At 36.9% G+C, this 21,053-nt stretch overlaps 2 protein-coding genes across 3 annotated transcripts in view; one reads left to right on the top strand and one right to left on the bottom strand.

Moving 5' to 3' along the window:
* Nucleotides 1-3,483, bottom strand: part of LOC121425343 (RRP12-like protein) — a 55,277-nt gene extending 51,794 nt beyond the window's left edge. Inside the window, exon 1 of the mRNA XM_041621371.1 lies at nt 3,395-3,483. The gene's annotated coding sequence lies outside the window, so the exon portion shown is untranslated. The remainder of the gene's footprint in view (nt 1-3,394) is intronic.
* Nucleotides 3,484-9,002: 5,519 nt separating this feature from the next.
* LOC121424697 (mucin-2-like) lies at nt 9,003-20,164 on the top strand. 2 transcript variants are annotated; one of them, XM_041620446.1, is made up of 7 exons: nt 9,003-9,413; nt 11,980-12,117; nt 15,642-16,275; nt 17,123-17,225; nt 17,548-17,711; nt 18,848-19,066; nt 19,881-20,164. In XM_041620446.1, the coding sequence occupies exons 2-7, from the start codon at nt 12,026-12,028 to the stop codon at nt 20,076-20,078; spliced, it is 1,410 nt and encodes a 469-aa protein (XP_041476380.1). In that variant the 5' UTR covers nt 9,003-9,413; nt 11,980-12,025; the 3' UTR covers nt 20,079-20,164. The 2 variants fall into 2 exon arrangements, with proteins under 2 accessions (XP_041476380.1, XP_041476379.1); XM_041620445.1 differs by having other exon boundaries at nt 9,005-9,413; nt 18,743-19,066.
* Nucleotides 20,165-21,053: the final 889 nt, after the last annotated feature.

The raw sequence follows: 21,053 nt of genomic DNA, 5'->3' as shown, positions 1-21,053 counted from the left end.
TTGGCGTAGCAACGGTGGGCCGGGGGCATCTGATATATATCAGCTATTGAGCAATATGTACTCATCGAAAATGAGCAATGCGAGTGCGAAGCGCGAGCGAAAATGTCAATTTTGCATGTTTTTTTTTTTAAATCATCAAAGTCTATCCCCTCCCTAATTTTATTCACTTTTCTCCCTCCCATTCCCCTCTTCCTTTTCCCCTCTCTTTTCCTTCTGTTTCTTCTTCCTTTCTTAATTTTTTGGCCAACGGGGTGGGGGGTGACCGGCCCCCTGATCCCTTCTTTGGTAGCGATTGTGAAAGCATTTGAATTATTCACCTCACAGTGCATGTTAAACGGGGAAAATAGGAAATGGCTAATTTTGAAAATCATTAATGTGATGGAGCCCTATTCAAGTTTATTTTCATCTATATACACCTTGACAGGGGCTGATCCAGGATTTTCAAAAGTTGAGGCATTCAATACAAAAAATAAACAAGACCTAGTATACTAGACCCTTTAATAGGTGAAATTTGCTAGGAAAAAAATCATCAAAAGTTGAAAAATAAGTCCTCACTTGAGAATGAACGACAAAATCCACTAACAAATATTTGATATATTACGGGAGGGGGCACCTTTATTTTTCTCCCCTTTCCTTATTCCTCATCCATTCCATAGGCAGATCCAGGTGCCGGACCCAATTATGGGCGGCGGCACCCCTCCTACTGGCGGTGCGAAAAATAAAAAGAAAGGTATATCATGCTGTTTTGTTAAAGAAAAAAAAATCGGTTTTTTAACGGCGCCGATCGGGGAGAAAAATTGTAGCCACCCCCCATTAGCAAAATTTTGATCTACACTGGGTATTTGTCTGTCGTACCTCTGAGTAAATGAAACAAAAAAATCAACAAATCACCGTTGCACTATAGTACTAAAATTTTTGCGAGTCTTTATTTTTTAAATATTTTTGTTTATTAATAGTGGAGGTTCGCATCCCGAGAATGTGAAATGAAAAAAAAAGAAAAAAAAGTGCACTTAATAGGAAACACTAAACGTCCTTTTCAATTCCAATTAACTTAAAGTCCTTTAAATAAAAAAAACAAGCATCATTTTTTATACCTTAACTTGTTCATCACGAATACAATGAAACCGATAATTATTTGCTTTGTTTTCGATTAATCTTTATATCATTAATTCACTTAAAATAAAATTCAAACATAAACAGGAAAACAGCACAGAAAATAATATAAAAAATGAATTGCAGTTGTATAAAACATCAGAGAAAATAACATGACAGCTAAATTCTATCTCGACAGGCACACTGTTCATTCGACCATAAAACAATCGCGCTGTTCCACTCTTTGTATACCCACAACTCTATCAGTATTGTTTCATCTTCATATGTCCTCAATGGCAAGGACACCAGCATAATAAATTCACTTCAAATAACATTCATACATACATATACAGGAAAATATCAAAGAAAATAATATAACAAATCAATTGCAGTTGTATAAAACATGGAAGAAAATAACATGGCAGATGAATTTTATCTCGACAGGCACACTAATTCATTCGATCATGAAACGATCGCGCTGTTTCACTCATTGTACACGCGCAACTCTATCTGAATTGTTTCATCTGTCCTCAGTGCGGCAAACACTAGCAGTGATGATAAGTGCACAAGTTGCAGTTGGACGTGCGCGGAGAATGAATTAAATTCGGCGGCTGAGTGAAGTCTACAAGTCACCAACGAACTTCACGATAGACCACGCCTACTTGCCGAGGTAACCAACGTTGATTGACGGCCCATTTAGTTTTTTGAGTAGTAGGAAAAAGTGCAGGCATGTATAAACTTCATTTTAATTTGAATTCATTCAAAAAAAGCATTTTTCTTCTAATATAGATGTTTCCAAAATATTCCATGTGTAAAATATAATTTTTAAAACATTTATTGCTATATTTTTGTAATGAAAAAAGGATTTCTTACGCAACAACAAGTATGATATGTGTGGGCAAGAGAACTACCATTTTAGTCATAAACCATATTTTTTATGATTTTATTGTGAGCCTACTCAAAGGATTTTCGTTTATTTTTTATGAATTTCTAGACCATGTTCAACAGCGCCATCTCGAGCTTGCAATAATGCATGCGATCGCACGCATTTTTCTCCATAGCGAATACACGCGACGATAATCGTGGATTTCTCGTGGATTTAACCACCAAACGTCACTTTCGATACCACATGAAGGTAAGACACTTCATCCCACATTAGTCAAATTTAATATAGACAACAACGAGCCTAAAATTTGTAACTAAGATGAACTAATTTGCTGAGGAAAAGCATTTCAATGCTCATTTTTGCCATCGAGAACAGACGATGGGTGGCAATGCGCACGATTTACGCACTTGCAATTGGCTTTTCATTTGCCCATAGGCTTTTTGCTCATTGGATCGGCCGACCTTTTGGTAACCCTACCAAATGTAAAAAAAAAGTAGCCCCTAAAAAAAAATAATTCCTACCCTGGTACCTAGCAGCTGCAGCTCATCAACCTTGTGTTGTGACAAACACACTGAGAGTGAGAGAATACAGAGGAGATCATATCATCATTTGGGTGTGGAAACGACCCACAACGAACAACAACAATGATAGGGATGCATACGCACTCACAGGCTGGCGATCCGTTCCAAGGACCCCCGTTTTCACAAACATTTGTCGTTCCGAAGCCCGTTCCGAGGACCCTCCTTTTTACAATAAGCCCGCTCCAAGGCCCCCGTTTTTTGTCTCGCCCACGGCACACCCCCACCACTTTTTGGGTCGAGTGCCCCCCCGGGCAAGGACCCCCATTTTCACAAACATTGTAGTTCCGAAGCCCGTTCCAAGGACCGGGCTTCGGAACTACAAATGTTTGTGAAAATGGGGGTCCTTGGAACAGTGTTTCCACTTTCCACACCCAAATGATATGAAAAAAATTTTAGTAAAAATTTGTTTACAATTAAAAGCCCGCTCGAACTCCAAGCCAGGCCCCCATTATTTGTCTCGCCCGCAACACACCCCCACCACTTTTTTTTGGTCGAGTGCCCCCCCCCAGGCTTTTCGAGACCCCATGGTCGCGCATGGTATCCACTCGTCAATGGAAGTGCCCCCGCCCCCCCCCCCCCCAGCGTAGTGACTAGTGTAGCGGTAGTCAGGTGGAGCCTGCACGAACTTCGCCCGAGGTACGGGCGCGAGCATGAGCTGAGCGCGGCAACATTGTACAAGCTTGCTCGAGAAGACGAGCGCATGTGTGGAACACTAAAAAAGAGCGTTAAGATTTCAAATTTATAGACGTTTTTCTCATAAGATTTTCACAAGTTTTACAGAGAATGGTTTCCTAAAACATGTTAATGCAATATCAAGAGAAAAATTGCTTATTACCTTTAAATAAATCTCCTAAATAACAGCTTTCCTGTATCGTCGTCGCAGCCGTGTAATATATGCACACGTGTTTTCCGGCGGCTCTTTAAAACTATGGTGTCGCTAAGTTTATTTTTTTTCGAATTGCATTTTTTTCATGGAGGGGGGGGGGGGGGTAGATTGGGAGGGGCACAACTATAATTATAATTCGTATATTATCAAGATATTTAACATTTGAACAAGATTAAAATTCGGGAAAATTAAAACTAATAAAATTACCAATAACACTAAATTAATGATGACGATGGTGACGAAAAATATATGATAATGATGATAATCATAATGATGATGATGATGATGGTGATGATGATAATAATAATAATTATTACAATAACAGCAACAACAACAACAATAATAATAATAATAGTATTAATAATAAAAATAACAATATGATAACAGTAATAGTGATAATAATAATGATAATAAAAATAATATTTCAGATGGAGGGTTCTAGCTCAAGGAGGATGAATGAGTGATGGACCAATTGCAGGAAAATATCATGAAATCTTTTAAAAATAATACACTCGGCAAAAAAGTTCTTGGACACTAATAAAAGTTGAAATATTCCATATAGATATTTGATTAAAGGCATTGTATGTCAACACGACCAGACAATATTCCCCTTCCAGTATGACATGACATTTTCATGTGAACAGTCATACGTGGGTGATTAAATGCTTTAAACAATAGCAATGTCCGTATATTTAAAAGTAAATTGCAAGAAATGGATCAGTGCAGTGCATGGCTGGTTACAGGCACTAAACGATAACAATGTCAGTAAAAGAAAATTGCAAGAAAACGATCAACATTCTTTCAGTTGTTAAAGTTTATATGGCATAAATATTCATTAAACGATATTAAGCAAACTTAAAGGTCAAGTCCACCTCAGAAAAATGTTGATTTAAATAAAGAGAGAAAAATCAGACAAGCACAATGCTGAAAATTTCATCAAAATCGGATGTAAAATAACAAAGTTATGACATTTCAAAGTTTCGCTTATTTTCAACAAAATAGTTATATGAACGAGCCAGTTACATCCAAATGAGAGAGTCGATGACGTCACTCACTCACTATTTCTTTTATTTTTTATTGTTTGAATTATACAATATTTCAATTTTTACGAATTTGATAATTAGGACCTCCTTGCCTGAATCACAAAATGTTAAAATAATGGAATTCCATGTGTTCAGGGAGGAATGAAACTTCATTTCACATGACAATGACGAGAAAATAATAATATTTCATATTTCATATAATAAAATACAAAAGAAATAGTGAGTGAGTGATGTCATCAGTTTCCTCATTGGCATACCGACTGAGATGTGCAGTATAATTTTGTTGAAAATAAGCGAAACTTTAAAATGCCATAACTTTCTTATTTTACATCCGATTTTGATGAAATTTTCAGTGTTATGCCTGTTGAATTTTTCTCTTTTTATTCAAATCAAGTTTTTGTTGGGGTGGACTTGTCCTTTAAAGTCAAGCGAAGAGAATGTTATCCACCTTGGATGCATCACTATTCCACATTTCCACTGGAATTTAAGTCAAAGCTATTCGATGAAAAAAAATGTCAAATTTCAGTATCTTGGCATAAGCAAAAGAAAATTCAATATGTCGTTTGTACACCCTGGCTCTGAATTAGTGCAGCACACCGACCATGCCGACGTCGAATGCTTGTCACAAGTCACAAGTCACAAGCGAATTTGCTCTGGGGTGATTTTGTCCCATTTTTCCAGGAGATAATGCCGGACATCTTGAAGAGTGTCTCCTGGTTTAATTCTTTGATTGACCGATTTTCCTGATCCCAAAAGTGTTCAACTTCACAACTGAAAGAATGACTGATCGTTTCCTTGCAACTTTCTTTTACTGACATATTGCTATTGTTTAAAGCATGTTCGCATAAAAATGTCATGTCATACTGGAAGAGGAATATTGTCTGGTCATAATGTCATACAATAATTTGACTTCAATCAAATATCTATATGGAATATTTTAACTTTTATAAGTGTCCAAGAACTTTTTTGCCGAGTGTATATAGCCTCTTATCACGGTGTAATACTTATTCAAACATACCTTGCAAAGAGAATGATTTACAGGCTGCACGGGCCTATTAACATTGGGAAAGCAGAGATATTCATTCGAGCCAATTAACACATTGCTATTTTTTTTTAAATTTTGATTGCTGATTGACAAAGTGTATGCATATGAATGTCCATCTAACACTGATTCTATTTTTGGTAATTAATGAACTTCCTTTTCCCAAATTGGGAAGAAATATCACCAATTTTGGACTATATTTTGACTGGCGAAAGGATTAGGGCTATTTTGCTGTTTGAGGGTGCCATGAGCCTAATTACATCAGTAGGGCTAAAGATATTCGTTCGACCCAACCCATTCGAATTTTTTTAAATTTGATCCCAGGACCAAAATCCAATTGAAACCAGTTGGATTTCCAACTGGTTTCAATTGGTTTCAACTGGTTTCAATTGGTTTTAACTGGAATTTAACAATTTCCAGTTGAAACCAATTGAAACCATCGCTAGAGGGTATTCATTTGTCTCGCAATCTACTCTGGTCAACAAGGAAATTCGTGATCACTCTCGCAAAAACTGTTCACTAGCTTACAAGTTCACGAGCTTTCGAGTGAAGTGAGTTTTATTCATGAAAATTGCAGGATGTGTATATACATATCTCGCTTAAAACGACCAATGAAAACTCTATTGACTTGAACACTGGATTTTGATGTCCCATATGTGCGCGTAGCGCGAGTGTTGAAACCAGTGTTGAAACCAGTTGGGAAATTGGAAATCCTAACTGGAACCAGTTGGGCAACTGGAAATCCTAACTGGAACCAGTTGGGTAAATGGATATGACTTCCAACTGGAAATGATTTCTAACTGGAACCAGTTGGGTAACTGGAAATGACTTCCAACTGCATATGATTTCTAAAAATTGAACCAGTTGGGTAACTGGAAATCCTAAATGGAACCAATTGGTTAACTGGAGATGAATTCTAACTGGAAAGATAGGTAACTGAATTCTAATTGGAACCAGTTGGGTAACTGGAAATAAAAATGGAACCAGTTGGGTAACTGGAAATCCTAACTGGATCGATCCAGTAGTGGGTAACTGGAAATGATTTCCAATTGGTTTCCAATTGGAAATTTTCCAGTTACCCAACTGGATCCAATTGAAACCAGTTAATTTGCATATTTTCTGCCAGTGTGCACAGATTGATATTTTATGAGATTCATCATAATTTACAATGTATCTATTCAATTTTTTTCAATTTGAAGTTCCACACTTTTTTCAGATAAGTGTTTCCAATACTTAGCAGTGAAAACCATGTTTATAAATGTTATAGATTTTAATTAAAACAGATTCAAAGATAATTAGTACACCACTAACTGTTACCAAATTACATCAAATAAAAATACATATATTTGAAGAACTCCAATATGAATATATACATATGAAAGTCTGTATTTTATTAATGCCCTTTACATTGGTATTAATAGACAAATAACACTGCTTCTGTGTTGGCATGAGCAATAGTTAGTGCAAATGCTAATTAATTTGTAACTGATTAAGTTCATTCCAACTGGAAGTTCCAATTGGATCCAGTTGGAAACCAATTGGTTCCAGTTGAAAACCAGTTCCCTCCAATTGGATTCAACTGGTTTTAATAGGGAAATTGGAACAACTGGAACCAATTGAAAACCAATTGTAACCAATAGCCAACTGGTTCCAGTTGCCCAATTGGTTTTAACTGGAACCAGTTGGCAACTGGTTTTCAATTGGAACCAGTTGTTCCAATTTCCCTATTGAAACCAGTTGGCCAACTGGTTTCACTTGGTTTTGCTCTAATTGGTTTCAACTGGATTTTGGTCCTGGGATGTTGATGATTGACAAAAATATATGACAATGATTAAAAATCTAACACTGATTCTAGAAATGGTAACTACTGAACTTCCTGCGCCCAAATTGGGACGATAAATAAGTGACTTGGAACTATTTTTTGACTGGCGGACTAATTAGGGCTATTTTACTGTTTCAGTTGATGAATTTGATCCATTCATATATATCTTCATAAATGGCGATTTATTTTTAAAATGAGTTGGCTACGGTACCCTTTCCTGGTCAGATATGGAATGTCAGATATATATCCTATCCAATGGTAGTAAACATTCCACCCTCTAATTTCACATTTATTTTTTATGAATTTTTCAAAAGTGCCATTTTAACACACAAGTCTATGGGGAATGTTTTACGCGGTGACACCTATAAGGTGATGAATCTGCTCCCCCCGAAGATGTCTTCAAACATGCCAATTTATTTTTAAAATGAGCCGGTCGAGGGACCCTTTTCTGGTCAGATATGGATTGCCAGATATATATCCTATCCACTTGTAGTAAACATTCGACCCCCGAATTTCCTCCTTATTTTTTATGATTTTGTTTAAAGTGCCAATTTAACACACGACTATATGAATTAGGCCTGTGATACCTAAAAGTAAGCAGTTTGCCTCCGGTCGCCCTCTCACCCTGTGTGTGTGTGTGTGTGTATTTGAGTTTTGTCAGACGTGTATCAATCAGATATGATTATTTACGTCTGGGACCGACCTTTAACGTCACCATCCGAAAGACGTGACCAGGGCTCGAACCTCGACCCTCTGCATCAATTTGTAACTTCCCCACAGCTTGGATTACAGGCGCACGCCACAACGCCCTGATTTTCCAAATACGTGGCCTATATATCTGTAAAATAACTTCTTACCAAACCGGTGAATTGGCTAAAGCCAAATTGATTGGATTTTCTTTCAATTGTTTTCTTCTTTCAATTTTATTTCTTCTTTCTTTCTTTTGAATCATCGTTCTCCCGCATCTTTCCGAGGATCGTTCTAAGCTTTCTTTTTTCTTTCTTTAATTCTTTCTTCCTTATTTTCTTTCTTTCTTTCTCACTCTCTCTCTCTCTCTTTCCTTCCTTCTTTTTATGATCTACATTGTACCTTTTTATGATTTGTGATATGTGAGTATTTTCCTTTGGACTTATTCTTTTTTGTATTATAAAATAACCATATGCCTCTGTGTCATCGCAATTCGGCTATATGCCGCAAAATGATGATTTATTAATAAACCCTCTGGCCCGAATTCACAAAGGTGGACTAAAGTTATACCCGGGGTATAAAACGCGTCATTTGACGTCATTTTAATCCATGGACTAAAGTTATACCCCGGGTATAACTCAGCCGTGGACTAACTTTAGCATCCGGGTATAAAGTTAGTCCATGGATTAGTAAGTCCACCGTTTGTGAATAGCGCGGTGGACTAACTTTATACCCCGGTATTAGCTAACCCCCGACTAAATTTAACCCCGGTATAACTTTAGTCCACCTTTGTGAATTCGGGCCTCTATCTATATATCTATCTATCTATCTATCTGTTTAAGAGATCGAGGTCAACAGGATTACCTCTCCTCGTAACATGATGATGACCCCGGATATAATGCATCCACCATCCGTGGCGCTGGCGCGTTCTTGCCTATGGTTCTCGCACACGGTGCTACATGGGGGAATCCCCGGCCCCCGACCTCGATCGTCACGTCCATCCAGTAGTATGTTGTATTTTGTACGTAGCTGTAGTACTGAATAGTGCCTTTTAGTGGAAACTCAAGTCAAGCGGATCCCGACAAACGTTCTGTGTTTGCAGACTCATTTCTTGAGTTGAATTTTCTGTGTCGAAGTACTTTGGTTTTTTATACAGCAATAATCTCCACGATTAAAGGAGGCAGTGATTGCAGCCAAAAAAGCTAGCCTAACGTCAACGAGTACAGAAGACTTCAGTTCAGAAGAAGAGATCATCTGGACCGCTCACTCTGTCTCACCGATCAGTGCAGTGGGGTGCAGTGGCAGTGGATAATTAATTTTGTACATTTATTGTACTGTAGACTGTGCCTTGTGTGAGCTGAGGTTGGATTTATGGTAAGTCATCCCCGGTCGGAAATTGAGTAACAAAAAACAATGGAAATTATTTAAAATCGAAATTTAATACGGAGAGTGGAGTGGAACGTCCATTGTCACATTTGCTATTGAAATTAATAAAACGGCTGTTGTCGACTCGCCGTACGGCCGCGCCGTAGATCAAATGTGACCAAGGTATTAGTGTTGGGACCTGGCATGTGTAGATCATCTGTTTTGCAGTTGTATTGTGATCATTACTGAATTGGGTCTAGGCCTTACGTTAGATCAGATCCAGCTTAATATTAAGAAAATAAGTTAAAAAAATTATAACCTAATTCATGTAATTATGGTACTGGTAATGACAAAAGTTTATTAAAGAATCCATTCACAGCATGTCACAGAGCTTGAATTGCTGAATCTTTTACAAGACAAACGGTACAAGAATGAATAAGAAACTAAGCTACAGGGTACTAAATTTTAGAATTACACAATGCTTTATAAACTAAAGCTCTTGAAACAAACTTGCCTAAAATTAGTTTTTCCTATACTTCGCAACTTACATTGTCATTGGGTTCCACCGGTGATAAATATATTGATCTTCAAAATCCTTGCGATTGTTTTAAATGTCAGCATAAAGTGAGGGTTTATAAAATAGTTTCAGACTTTCAGCAGCTTCTCAATGAGTGTTACCCAATACGTTCACTGTAATAGAAAGATGTTTGCATCCCCCTTAGTGTAAATCATTACAATGTCATATGGGAAAAATGAATTTCAATATATTTAGTCCTTCAACAATGGAATAAACTTCCTGATAATATTCAAGAATGTACTTTTCTTGATCTATTTTGTCTACCGTAAGTTCCCTTTTCCGAAGATAAATTCAAATTTTCCTAATATTGATGCTTTAGTCTATAGTTCCAAAAGACTATTCAGTCTCAACTCCCAAATACATACATATTTAGGTTATACAGTGCATATAAAAAAAACGGGACAGTCTTGAAAAGTGTATCAAGATTTTGTTTCAAATCATGAAATATATATTTTGATGTTAATAGATTCTCTGAGGTCTTTCTTTCAAATGCCATATAAAATGAGTTTTGTTCATGCTTGAGCGAACTTGGAACGTTTTTTGTCACAGGTTAAAAAAAAGGCTTGCGCCAAGTGGCAGAAAATAAGAAAATATTGATCATCAGGCTTGAAGCTAGTTTTTGTTCAACTTGCTCACATTTTGTTATTTTTGTATCAATTATGTTTTATACTTGGTAAATGTGATTCTTGGGTGATACCACATATTGGTCCATGAGGATGATTAGGCCAATGTTCATCTAGGGGTCAAAAGGTCAAATGATATATGGTCATGTCTATTCTTTTTTGAAGTTTTTTTTCAACTTGCTCTCATTTCTTTACTTTTGCACCAATTGTATTCATATTTGGTACATATGATACTTGGGTAATATTGCATGTGTATCTCTGTGAATGATGAGGGTCAAAGGTCATCTAGGGGTCAAAAGATTATATTGCACATTTTATTGACCGTGAAATCAGGCAAGACTCACAAGTTTTTTAATTTAATATGTTTTCTTTAATTACCATTTGATATAAGGAGGTAAGAAAAAATTGTCTACTCAAGCAAGGAGATTTCGATAATAAATCGGGAAAGCTTGTATTATTAAGTCATATCCTTTTATTATGTGCAACGGCGGTTATGGTGCCTTTGAATGACATGAATTTTACTGTAAAAGGGACATTGATTCCTTGAACAAGTTAAATTGTGTGCTTGACAGGACAATATTAATTCTAACGGAAGGATTAATGTCTTTCAAAGGCATCATAGACTTTGCAGTATGCAATAATAGGATTTGATTACATGTAAATTACAAACTGTCCCATTACCATTGATAATGTGAATCCCCTTTTTTGAGTTGACATTTTTTTAGTTTTTACTTACAAAGAAATTTTAAATGCGAAAAATAACGTATTAATAAAATAACATCAAAACAATTCAAGTGAATGAATAGCTTTGTACATGGCTTTTGACAGCATAATTAGAAAATTATGGCATAGATACTGAAAAGGTCAAAAGAAAGTGTGCTGATTACATGTAGCAAGAAATCTGATGATGTTTCTCATTCTCTGGTGCAAGCCTTTCTTTGAACCACTGAAAAAAATTATCTGTGTTTGCTCAAGCATGAACAAAACTTATCCATTTTAATGGTATTTGAAAGATAAGATTTCAGAGCATCTATTAACAAAAAAATATAGATATCATAATTTGAAACAAAATTTTGATAAGACTTCAAAACTGTCCCGTTTTTTTTAATATGCACTGTATATAATGTATTTACATGTGGTTCAATAAGATTGTTTTTCCTTTTCTTTTTCTCTCTCTTTCTCAAATTGTATTAACAATTGAGTGATTGATGAGTATGGACTAGACCTAGATCTCTGGGATGGGTATCATGGAACTTGGTCTAAAGCCAAGTAGATTTTTTTTTCAAGTGTGTTCTGGTATAGTGCTGTTACTACTAGGACTTCAAACTCTGAAATCTAGATCTGTTATTAATTCTTTATGTTTATAACTTTTCAGAAGTAGTACTGAGCTGCATTCAGAGGTGATAGACAAATATTTCAACATGCTGTTGATGATGTCAGCTCAACAATGCCGAGTCACGATGACTCTGTGTTCCATTGTTCTCCATGTTTGCTGTATAATGAATGGGCCTTGGTGAGTATGCATAAACTAGGCACCCATCCAATGTATTACCCTGCTCTAGCTGTTACACCACCATGTATTGGTGAAACCCGGGGGGGGCCACTTACATTGACGAGTGGATACCATGCGCGACCAAAAAAACATGTAAAAAGGATGTCTTTTTCACGATAGGGCACGTTACGTACGTAACGTGATAAGGGTGTCAAAAACACAAAAATAATGAAAAAAGGGTATCCTTTTCGCTAGGAAAATTACGTGTTTAGGGTCGAATTTGCGGGGATGATAAAACAAAATTAAAATGTTTTATAAAGGATGTCCTTTTTGCCCCAACACTTCGTGTTTAGAGTCCGATTTGCGGGAGGTGTAGAAGGTGGGGTCGTACTAAACCAAATAAGGTAAAGCCGACGACCGAAGGACCCGTAACAATAAAACATTCTTGTACTTGTTTAGGGGTTCATTTCAGGGAATATTTGCCAAGAGTATCGTCTTGTTTCCAAAACTTGTTAAAGGAGACACACGAAGAAAATTTCACGAAAGTGATGATTATAGACAAATTATATATGGATGGAAAGGTATTGTCTTTTTATACACAAATATGTCACTAAAAAGTCTTATAGATGTCGTGGAAATGCAAGAAATGAAATTATTAGACACCCTTCTCAGCCCCCCAGACCGACAATCACGCAGCCGAAAACGGTCGAGAATTATGACGTCACACAATCGACGTGCTCATCATCTCTCTGTGCATCATGCACTGAATCACCTTACTGACCTGTTCAATATCTTCCGAATTTACCGTTTTCTTCATGTAATGTGATATTCAATTTCTGTTTTAGACAACTTCAGACCAAACGTGATTCAGAACTGTGTTCCTTTGCCCGTTTTTATTGAATTGTGGACTGTAAAGACCAATTTTGTCCACTGCAGTCGTCATTGTGTTGCTCCACTCCAGTCAGTGAGTGAGTGAGTCGCTGCCCAAATAATATAAGTAGAGAATCTAATCAAGAACTTGAAAATCAAAAGCAGCAATTAAGAAGTAAGATTTAATAAATACAGGACTGAATAGAATCTCACATGAAAATAAAAAGAGAAAAAAGAGCTGATAGGAATGGGGAAGGAACATAATTAAAAAAAAAAAATCCAGAACCAAAAAAAATCAAAGAGTTTCGAACCAGGATCCCCGCACTCATAAAAAAAACCGCGTGCGTACAGATTTGTCCACAGACCATGCTATTATATGGACTGTGTTCATAACGATATATGAACAAAGTGCGTTCGCTGCAGTTGCCTCGCAATGCTTCGGCAATCCAAGTGCAATTCCAATCATTTCGCGATCATATATTGCCGTGTTTTTTTGTGGTTCCTGAACTTGCTAAGTAATTAAATTTCATAATTTTTATTCAGTTGTGAAGACGAATGTCTATGCTTTATATTGATAATAATATCAATGTGGTGCAAGCATGATTTCTAAGTGAAAATATGCTTTGTTTATTCACGTATATTTCTTGAAAACAAATAATTTTTTCTAAGCTAAATATCGGTTACCAAAATATGTTAAATGTGCATTTCATTTTACTGTTCAGAAAATTCAAACTTTTATCTATGTAATAAGACCAATCTTGAGAGGAATAAACTATTCTAAGAGCAAAAAACGCTGATTGGAAAGATCGTCTTCAATGGGCTGCTGTCAGCTCAGCTGCTCACTGCTCGTGGTGTGACGTCACTCAGCTGGAGCTCGCCAGAGGACGGACGAAGGCAGAAATATGCCATGAAAATAAGTAATTTTTGAGAGCTGATTTCTGCAAACTCTAATCACTATTTTAAAAGGTGAAGTTATATATCTGATTAGTAATACTTCCCCTTTACAATGATGACCAAAAAAGTCATTATAAAATACTTTTGATTCTTCGGTTGTCTACTTTAAGGGTAGGGTTTCACACGCCAATACTTGTTAAGGGGTGCATTTTCAGAATATGGATATTACGTGTTAAGGGTGCTTTTCGAGACCCCATGGTCGCGCATGGTATCCACTCGTGAATGGAAGTGGCCCCCCCGGGGGTAAAACGTGCTTGGAAAATGGAGTGATGGACTATGCAGTATGTTAAAGGAAACCAAAACCCAAGAAGAGAAGCAATCTTATTGGAAAGAGTAAATGAGAGGAACAATTAAAAAAAAGTTTCATCAAAATCGGTTATGAAATAAGCAAATTATGGACGATTAAAAAGTCATGTTGTACTTACTATGTGGATCCTGAAATTGGCAAACGTGCTTCAAAATGGCTGATTTTGTGGACAACTCTCCATTTGTTTTGTACACATATTTTCAGATTTCCCCCTTTATTTTACATATTTCACATTATCTCCTCCTGACCTTGACATATATGGTGTGGATTATATTTTCCCATGACATATGTTGTGCTCAGGAGGCAAGATGCAATTTGAAAGATAATGAGGAAAATCTGAAAATTTGTGTACATAACAAATGGAGATTTGTCCACAAAATCAGCCTTTTTGAAGCACGTTTGCCAATTTGAGGATGCCCATAGAAAGTACAACAAGAGTTTTCAAATTCCCATAACTTGCTTATTTCTTAACTGATTTTGATGAACTTTTTTTTTAATTGTTCCTCTCATTTTACTCTTTCCAATAAGATTACTTCTCTTCTTGGGTTTTGGTTTCCTTTAAGTGGTGGATTAATTATCACAGCATTTGAAAACTTTCAAAACAAGGGCACTTCTCTGGTTTCGCTCTCTCTGTACGTGTCATTTGAGCAGGCCAAGTGTTCAATTTTTTTCACAGCAAAGTAAATCTTTGTCATTTACAATAATAATGTTGCATGATTTGGTTGCTTATTTCTTTTTTTATTTTCATTTGTATTGTTGTTTCATCATGGCTGTATTCAAGTTCAAGACATTGATAATGTAAAAGAAATGAATTATTTTGTATTACTGGTATTATTATCATTGTTAGTATTTATTTTTGAAATTGGATATACTTTAAATATACAATGTCTTTCTATTGTTTACCTCTCACACACTTGTACTTGTATAGTATTTAGGAAAAGACAATTATTTTGAGTTGTGATTGCGTATTATAATCAGGGCCATTATATTTTTTAGTCCTTAAATCTGCGCAATGAAATTACAGGTAGTCAGTGACAGTGCATCAACAGTTTTTTATGATTCTATAATTGATTTTATTTGATTTCTACATTTATGAAGACACGCTTGAGATCAAGAAACAATACAAAAATGAAAACAAGTTACAATCATATTTAAACTGTAGACTGTGTTGGGCGCCTGATATTTTCATTCCACATAATGTATACATGTACCGGTATCAATATTTCTACATGTACTTTCATTCAATATTCTATTGTTACATCTTCATTACTCTTAATTTTGAAGATCAGTAATGGAGAGTGGGGGGGGGGGTGTAAATAAAGCAACCTGTAATTGTCCTAATCTGTTGGACCAACAATTTAATTTCATGTTTTTTATTTATGTATATTCATTTTTCTTGGTGAAATTTAAACAGGTTAGTGGAAGGTGAATACTCTTGCTATGCGGGTAGCTTAGATATAGTGAATGGAGAACTGAGTGTGGCTAGTACCAAGTATGTGACCTTACAGCAATGTTCATCTCTAACACCTCAACCACCACCAACAACAAATAGCACAGCAACACCTTCAACTATGAAGCAAGTAACATCGCCACCACTGAACACAACTACCAATGGTAATGCTCCCTCTGTGCCTGGTGGCCAAACAACTTCTTCTGGTAACCAAACATCCAACAACGTGACCACAACTTCACCATCTAAGGGATCAAACTTGACAAGTTCTGTTCCACCATCAGTAACTGAGCCAAGTCCTACTCAACCAGCAACAGGCGCATCTCCAGGATCAGCAAACCCGAATCAAACAACAGCCTCGGCAAATCCTGGAGGAAGTCCTGTTGCAACAGATGGGGTGACAAACGAATCAACAACTGTGCATCCAGCAGCTACACTTCCAGTAACCACAAATTCCAATGGAAATGACAGCCTAATGGGTTGTGTTGTTGTAACAAAGACCAATGGTTCCATAGAAACTGCTTCCTTCTTGTGCCCCACCCCCGATTCAGCTTGTAAAGATATTGGTTTCAATGGCAGTGCTGGATCAGACAATCAGGTATGTCATGTAATGGTTTGGGAAATGGTCCGATAACACAAAGTATTGTATAGGCAAGTAATTTTGTGTTAAGGGTCAAGTCTCGCCCCCCAACTGAAAGTGGATTTGAATAAAAAAAAATAGGAGAAAATAGGAGAACGTTACAGGCATAATGCTCATAATTTCATCAAGATAAGATTTGATTTAAATTAAAAAAATCACCAAACAGTTTTATGCACAACATAGTGATTTGCAAGTGACTTGCAACTGAGAGATTTGATGATGTCACTCACTATTCCTTTTTTTATTTCATTTTATAAAATAAAGGATATTTCATTTTCCAGATTTGACATTAAGGAAGCATATTTATGAAGCATCAACAATGGCAACTTTACATGTTCTGAGAGTAATCAAACCTTGTTTCAAACTGTTTAATGAGAAAAATACAAGATATATTATATTTCAGTTTCAGTTCATGTAATGAAATATGAGTGGGGCTACAGTAATTGGTTCCCTCAATTGCATACTGACTAGGATGTGCTTGTAAATGTTTAGTGAAATTAAGCACTACATGTAAGCTAACAGAATCAGAACTTAAAATTTTACATCCTATTTTGATGAAATTTCCAGATTTATGGTAGTTTTATGGGTTTTTTTAAAATTCAGATTAAATTCTTGCTGGGTCAGAATTCTCTTGTAAAAATGGCATGCCCCTCCAATTCCATGTCTGAGCAAGATTTGGCTGTTTGGCTGCTAATTTGATCATAAAAAATTTAATCCTTCAAACATAACCTTGTAACATCCTTTAGAGTTGAGAGCAAACAACTGATTATGTTTATGTTTTTCCTTTCTGATTTTACTTTTGCAGACACACTGCTTCGTGGGTTCTTCTTCCAACACCATAGATGCATTTATCAACAGAGAGAATGTGGGTTACTCGACAGTGGACAGTTGTTTTGTTGGCACTGCAGGTATGGATGATCAGCACCCTTCATGTCAGAAAAATCCTCGGGGTGGTTTCACAAAGACCATTAGAGCATTGCCAGTAACTTGCATTCAATTGCAAGTCAAGTCTAGGTCCCCAAATCAATCACAATGCTGGGATTTCCCAAAGGTGCTATTTTTTCCTCTCTGAATTGATTGAAGGGGTATTGAAGAGTTGGTCGCATCCCCTACCTCTCTTGTCGATAGTCCTTATTCTTCCTTCTTCACTTTTCATCCTGTGTTTGTTTCGCTCCTCAGTTTTAGGAGTCCAAAGACATTCACAAAATTGCTCTTACAATACCATTACAGATGCAGTTAATGAGACACAGTGTGGAGAATCATCCAACGTGTGTTTGACCATTAAGGATGCCCTGCAAGGTGATAATGTCACAGCGTACTACTGTGGCAATGAGACTCTTCAGAAATACTGTGAAAAGGATGGTGCATTGCGAGAGGGTTCTTTCCTGCAAAAGGTATGTGAAATAGAAATAAAGAAGAGGAAGGGAATAAAGACAGATCAAGGTCTCGGGTTAAATGAAGTTTTTGAAGATTACAAACTTCGTACAATTTTCAGACTTTTATTAGAGGTGAAAAGGCTTCTTCTCCATAACATGATGTAGATAGGTAGTTAACAAAGGCCTTTTTATTATTATTTTGTATATGTTATATTTGTTTATATTGAATTGTGGATGATTGCCAATATCATTAGTCCAAAGAGCTAATCTTTAGTTCACTGCATCTCAAGAAAAAAAAGAACTCATGAGTGAGGAAAAAAGAAATCAGAACACCATTTAATGATGACAATAATAGTATTTGTGGGGGCGCTGTAGTCTAGTGGTTGCAACTCTCGTCTTTATAAAGGGACGTGGGTTCGAATCCCAGCCGTGGCGTGTTTTCCTTCAGCAAGAAGTTTACCCTCATTGTGCTGCACTCAACCCAGGTGAGGTGAATGGTTATCTGGCAGGATTAATTCCTTTAATGCGCTGAGTGCAGAGAGGCAGCTCGAGCTAAAGCTGGGGTAACAATGCGCCTTGGAATAGATTATTTCTAGATAGATGACACTATAAATGCCTGTTATTTTTATTGTTATCATTATTATTATAGGCATCTGTGTAGCACCATCTATCTTGAAATAATCTTGTCCGAGGTGCACTACTGTTATTATTCAGAAAAGAATTCCATTAGTACCAGTGGTGTAAATTCTTGTGTCACACTTATTGTTCGGGGGGGGGGGATAATTTATTGTTCCATCTCCCCACTCGAAAGCCCATGATTAGAAGTCAGGACTTTAATGTATGAATTACTTTACAATAAATCTATGCTCAATCCTTTTGGCACTTTGCCAACAAAAACTTCAAGGCATGAAAAAAGGATTATATTAGATGCAATTATGCCAATTTAATCTGTTTTAATTGTCTCAAGTATCTCTGTTCATTTTGTTGTATCAACTCGTATGATAAATTTGTTAGGATTTTAAACTTGTTCGTGTTGTTTGCTCACTCAGGATACAAATTTAACTGTGCTATGTTGTGCTTCCACAAACTGCAACACTCCGACCCCATCGACCACAACGCCAGCCCCTTCAACAATCACTCCAATTTCCTCCCAGGTTTATACCAGTTCATCCACAGCTGCTCCGACATCCACGACTTTGAATCCATCAGTGGCTACCGGTTCATCTTCGTCTGTAGCAACCAGTCCAAACACAGCTTCATCAACACCGACTTCGAGTATCCCAGCATCCTCTTCTGGAACGTCAGGAAGTACCGGTTCCCCTTCCACTGGTGCTTTAAGAACTACTGGTGACACTTCCCAACCAGCCAAACATGTAAGTTGCAGTTCTTTGGCAGTAATAACTTCTGTAATTACAGTTTGTATTTTCAAGGTGGGTTTTCTTCCATATTATTGTGATCACATACATTTCATATCCACTTGGATCCCTTAGGGGACCACACCTTATGTTATAATGCCTAATTTTATTATACACATTACAGTTTTATTATTTTTACACATGAAGGGATAAATGAAATGAATAAATATATTCCACCGGTCTCAATCCTGCAAATTGCATTCCCCTTCAATCATCAAATAGAAATGTTGACATAGAGATTTCCATCTGTCCTCTTAACTCTTTGTGCACTGGGCCATGAACCCCTCTGTGCTTGATTATTTCCAGGGAGGGAAACAACTACTAAGTAATTGTTTGCTGGAATGTGAAATGCGAAGTTCGTGTGGCACGGAGCGTTCATTGGTGCGAAGTATGTGTTGAAAGGGTTATCGGTTGAAGGGTTGCTTGACAAAATTGGAGGAATGGCAATCATGGGTGCCATTGCCTTGGCCCAGATATTTTCATAGAATGTATGCATACATGAACAGTGACCGGTGATCAGCACATTCTACATGTATGCATCTCCTCTCTGAGATTCAGTTGGCCTCCGGAAAGGGAACAATTGATACAAGCTTGGATCCTCAATTGTACAAAAGGATGGGATCTTGGTAATGACCACACATGGAACTCGAGGGATATTGTGAACACGGCGATAGAGTGTGAACATGTCAATTTACATAGCAGCCATAATTTCATTGAATAGAAATTTAGTAATGGTTGAACATTTTGATGATTTCCCCTTCGTCCCATGCAGAGTAACAAGATACTCATCATAGGCATCGTATCAGCCTTCGCAGTCGGTCTCATCGGGGGTATTATCGTCACGGTCATCATTTGCAGACGGAGAAGTAGTGCCGCAGCCCGACCTGGAGAGCTTCTGGCCTTTGACAGCTTCCATTACAAACGCATGGGAGCTGACGAGGTCAGTAACGAAGAAGTGTTCATGACATAGGACAGGACTCGACCAGTTGGAATTTGTGCAAATAACTTGTGGGAGGTAGGGGGGTGATAACTGTAGAATTCCATGCTGCAGGTGGGGGGGGGGGGAGGGGGGGAGTTATCGGAGGGGGGGAGTTATCCATAGCTTTATATTTCCTCTGTTCAGGAAATTCCAGAAACAAGGTTTCTTCTGTTTCCTCACAAAGAGGTGGCTTTTAAAAAAAATCTGAAATTGATATTTCAATTTGAAAGCTTTAGACCAATCAGAACATGCATAATTGGTTTCATCTCTCTAAAATCAATTTTTACCGGTAACAATCATCCCTAGTGAAAAGTCCCTAAAGCCCAGCACAAAGAGATTTAAAGGTATTGTTTAACTTTGTGAGCAGCCGATTTAAAAAATTCTCAAACCAAGATGAAACATGTGTACAAGTGCATGTATTAGAACTAATAAACCCTGCAAACAACCATTATTGAGAATAAAAAGCTAAAACTACAAGGAAAACAACGATTTTGTAAATAGGTGTCTTATAGACACCTAAATAGTACACATAAGTGTATGGGATGAAATTAAGATGGTGTTTCCGGTCACTTTATATTTCAATTTTTGAAGCACTAAATAATGATTTTCGAACACAAAATTTTTTCTGGGCTTCATTTTTGTAACATATCACAGACACAGGTGACAAGTGTGACCTCCTAGCTCAGATTTCTTAAAAGTCAAACCAATGTTAAACAATCACTTTAAAATCAATACTGGTAATGGTATAAGATGTGTATACTTATTCACTTCTTGAGTACAAAAACTGTTGATAGGGATCTGTTGTCATGGTAACAAACCCAACAACATTCAGAAAGGCTGTGCTGCCAATCATTTATCTTTATGTGTCCTCATGTAAGTAAGAAGTGACAAAATTGCTGGAAGGTGTTAAGAAACTACAGGTATGAGCACATAGCTACCAAGTCTCACGCATTATGCGTGAAACTC

This window comes from Lytechinus variegatus, chromosome 12 (assembly GCF_018143015.1).
Source record: "Lytechinus variegatus isolate NC3 chromosome 12, Lvar_3.0, whole genome shotgun sequence".
In the NCBI taxonomy this organism is placed as follows: domain Eukaryota; kingdom Metazoa; phylum Echinodermata; class Echinoidea; order Temnopleuroida; family Toxopneustidae; genus Lytechinus; species Lytechinus variegatus.
This window is presented reverse-complemented; position numbering and strand designations above follow the sequence as displayed.

Bases quoted from the DNA above. Each gene is read 5' to 3' on its own strand.
- LOC121424697 (XM_041620445.1), top strand. From the start codon at position 12,026: ATGCTGTTGATGATGTCAGCTCAACAATGCCGAGTCACGATGACTCTG. The intron at 17,712-18,742 runs GTATGTGAAATA...TTGCTCACTCAG, and splicing joins AGGGTTCTTTCCTGCAAAAG to GATACAAATTTAACTGTGCT. The intron at 19,067-19,880 runs GTAAGTTGCAGT...CGTCCCATGCAG, and splicing joins CTTCCCAACCAGCCAAACAT to AGTAACAAGATACTCATCAT.